The sequence below is a fragment of the Belonocnema kinseyi genome, chromosome 4 (genome assembly GCF_010883055.1).
Source record: "Belonocnema kinseyi isolate 2016_QV_RU_SX_M_011 chromosome 4, B_treatae_v1, whole genome shotgun sequence".
In the NCBI taxonomy this organism is placed as follows: domain Eukaryota; kingdom Metazoa; phylum Arthropoda; class Insecta; order Hymenoptera; family Cynipidae; genus Belonocnema; species Belonocnema kinseyi.
The window spans coordinates 38,015,224-38,017,776 of record NC_046660.1 but is presented as its reverse complement, the minus strand read 5'-3'; the positions used below and the strand labels follow the sequence as shown (position 1 = coordinate 38,017,776).

General features: G+C 28.4%; 1 protein-coding gene across 2 annotated transcripts in view; it reads right to left on the bottom strand.

The window, feature by feature from the left end:
- Positions 1 to 1,488: 1,488 nt before the first annotated feature.
- The window catches only part of LOC117171340 (proton-associated sugar transporter A), a 36,505-nt gene continuing 35,440 nt past the window's right edge, over positions 1,489 to 2,553 (bottom strand). Inside the window, exon 9 of one of the 2 annotated variants that reach the window (XM_033358572.1) lies at positions 1,489 to 2,363. In XM_033358572.1, the coding sequence (XP_033214463.1) occupies positions 2,133 to 2,363 (231 nt within the window). In that variant the 3' untranslated portion in view covers positions 1,489 to 2,132. The remainder of the gene's footprint in view (positions 2,364 to 2,553) is intronic. The other variant, XM_033358571.1, reaches the window with a different exon arrangement.

The window sequence follows — 2,553 nt, the reverse complement described above, 5'->3', positions numbered from 1 at the left end:
ATTCGATGCTCAAATATGTTTGACTTGCAATGTCCTGAGTACCCGCAATATACCTCGCCCCCCGAACCCCATTCAATATTGTTACGACCTACGGTGATTGGGGACAACATTATGTCCAATGAGCGGAATATGTCGATTACCACCTCGCATGATTTGCCACGTGCGCTGCGCTCGCGTTACAAACTTCATGTTCGTTGATTAACGGTTTTCTATCCTTCTTGTTATATAATCTACTATTATTTTAGTATGGTAGTAACTTTACAACTTGCATGTCAGCACTTTTAAATTTATTTTACATAATTTCTTGTTAGCATATGTCAATTCCTGAAAGATTTCTTCAACAAATACTTTTTAAACTAAAAGTTGAATACTTCAGAAATTATTTTTATATTATTATTAATACATTTAAAAATCATTCATTAATTGAAACATTTTTCTATACTTCTATGGAAATTATATATTTATGTTTTCAAGAACAGAAATACCAACTTTGATTATTGATGAATGAAGAAGTTATTTTCTACAGTGCGTAATCTTATAGTAGTTAAATATGAAGACCTCATTTTATCATATATCATTTTTATCACAAGTTTACTAATTGATATATTGTTAATTATAGACTTAAAACATATCTCAAAGAAACATAAATAATTACTTGAAGTGATCGTAAAAAATAACCATCTTCAGTTTTTTATTGTAGGCATTTATCAATTGAAATTAATGACGAGCATATATGGAAGGTTCCGCATCAATATAAAATAAATTATCTTCAATAAATTGTTAAAAATCGTGCACATTTTTTAAAACTTTTTTTTGGTATTTATAATGAATATAAAATATATGGTTTTATAGCTATTTTTTAATCTAATTTTTTAGATGTTATCAATCAATAATACGTTTATTTCTAAAAAATACTGTAAAATAATTTTTTCGACAGTTTTTTTTGAACAGTGACTTCAATACTTTGATCGTTTTATTTTTTACAAATAAATATTGTTATATGTTTTCATTATCTCATGGAGAATTCCATATCATATAATGGGGAGAGGTTCAGCTTAGGTTGCCAAATAGTTTTTATTTTTAAAACATCATTCTAAATTGAAATTAAAGCTATACTTATTTTACAGATTGACCACAAATTTAATATGTGATTTTCTACAAGCAATTGAAGATCACCTGCTAATTCTAGAAAATTACAGATTTTTTTAAATTTGAGTATTTTTCAAACGAGCGTAGCTATTCGGGATTTTTTGTATTCGACGTGGGGATTATTGATCTTTCAATTAATTAAAAAAATCTGAATAATTATCAAATGATGGCTGCAAAGCTAAAATTATTTTTGCATAAATTTTTTAATTTTTCTCGGAAACAACGAAAGGCACAAAAAGTATCTTTTGTTCTTGAATTGGTTACGATTATAAATTTAAAAAAAGCATTTTTCATACTTTTCGTTGTTTCCGAGAAAAATCTAAAAGTTCCATTTAAAAAAAAATGTTTTTAATTTGGCAACAATAGTTTACCTAGAACAAAACAAAATCCCGTACAAAATAAAAACAAAATTTTGTGTTTAAACTCTGAAGACGTGTCCCTTTATTTTCACTCTAGAAAGATACATCGAAATAAAAAATCATTTGGACATCAGGACATAGACTTTTCTTAAAATTTTGCAGGATTTGAAATTAAATTGGTATTACTTATCTTAAAAACTAGTTCAACGAGAAAATTAAAGAGAAACGTTTATTATTTACACATTCAGACATAAAATTATTTCTAAGGCGTATTCTTGCCTTATCAAAAATATTCTTGCAACGGGAAGAAATTTGTGCAATGTATCTACAATTAAAAAAATGTACAATTGGAAATCTAATGTTTTGATTTTTCTATATCCCGAGGTTTTTCGGATAATTGAAATTTAATACTTTTATTAAATCTTTTGAATTTTGCAATCTCTATTATTCTTGGAACAACTTCCTGACATACGCTTCGATAAATCAATTAAAATTCAAATTTGTTTGCAGATTGAATCGCGATAAAATTACAAAGAAAAGAGGAATTACTTTTTTTTCTTATAATATAAAAAAATTTCCTGTTTGTCTAGAATGGAGATCTTTGGTTAGTAAAGATCATTTAATTTAGAGATCCAAGTACATTATTTGAGTAGCTGCCAATGCCCCACAAGCCGCCAATGTGCTTGCAACACCAACAACAGCTGTAGTGGTTCCAGATATACTTACAATGGTTCCCAAACAACAAGAAAGTAAAAACTGTGCTAAAAATACCATTGAAGAAACAATTGCTATATCTGTTCCTAGTCCACGAACTCCACCACTTTGTATCGCCTCACCTTCCGCAGACACAGCAAACTGCAAAAAGGAAACTCAGGGTAGGTGTAAATTTACCATTAAAGTATTATTTACAAGAAAAATATTCGCGGTCTTCTTTTCTTCTTCATATATGGATTTTTCCAATCATATTTTTCCCGTAAGGGGTCGTTTAAAAACTACGTCACGCTGTTTGGAACACAGATTATTACATAAAGAGTAGTACCTGACC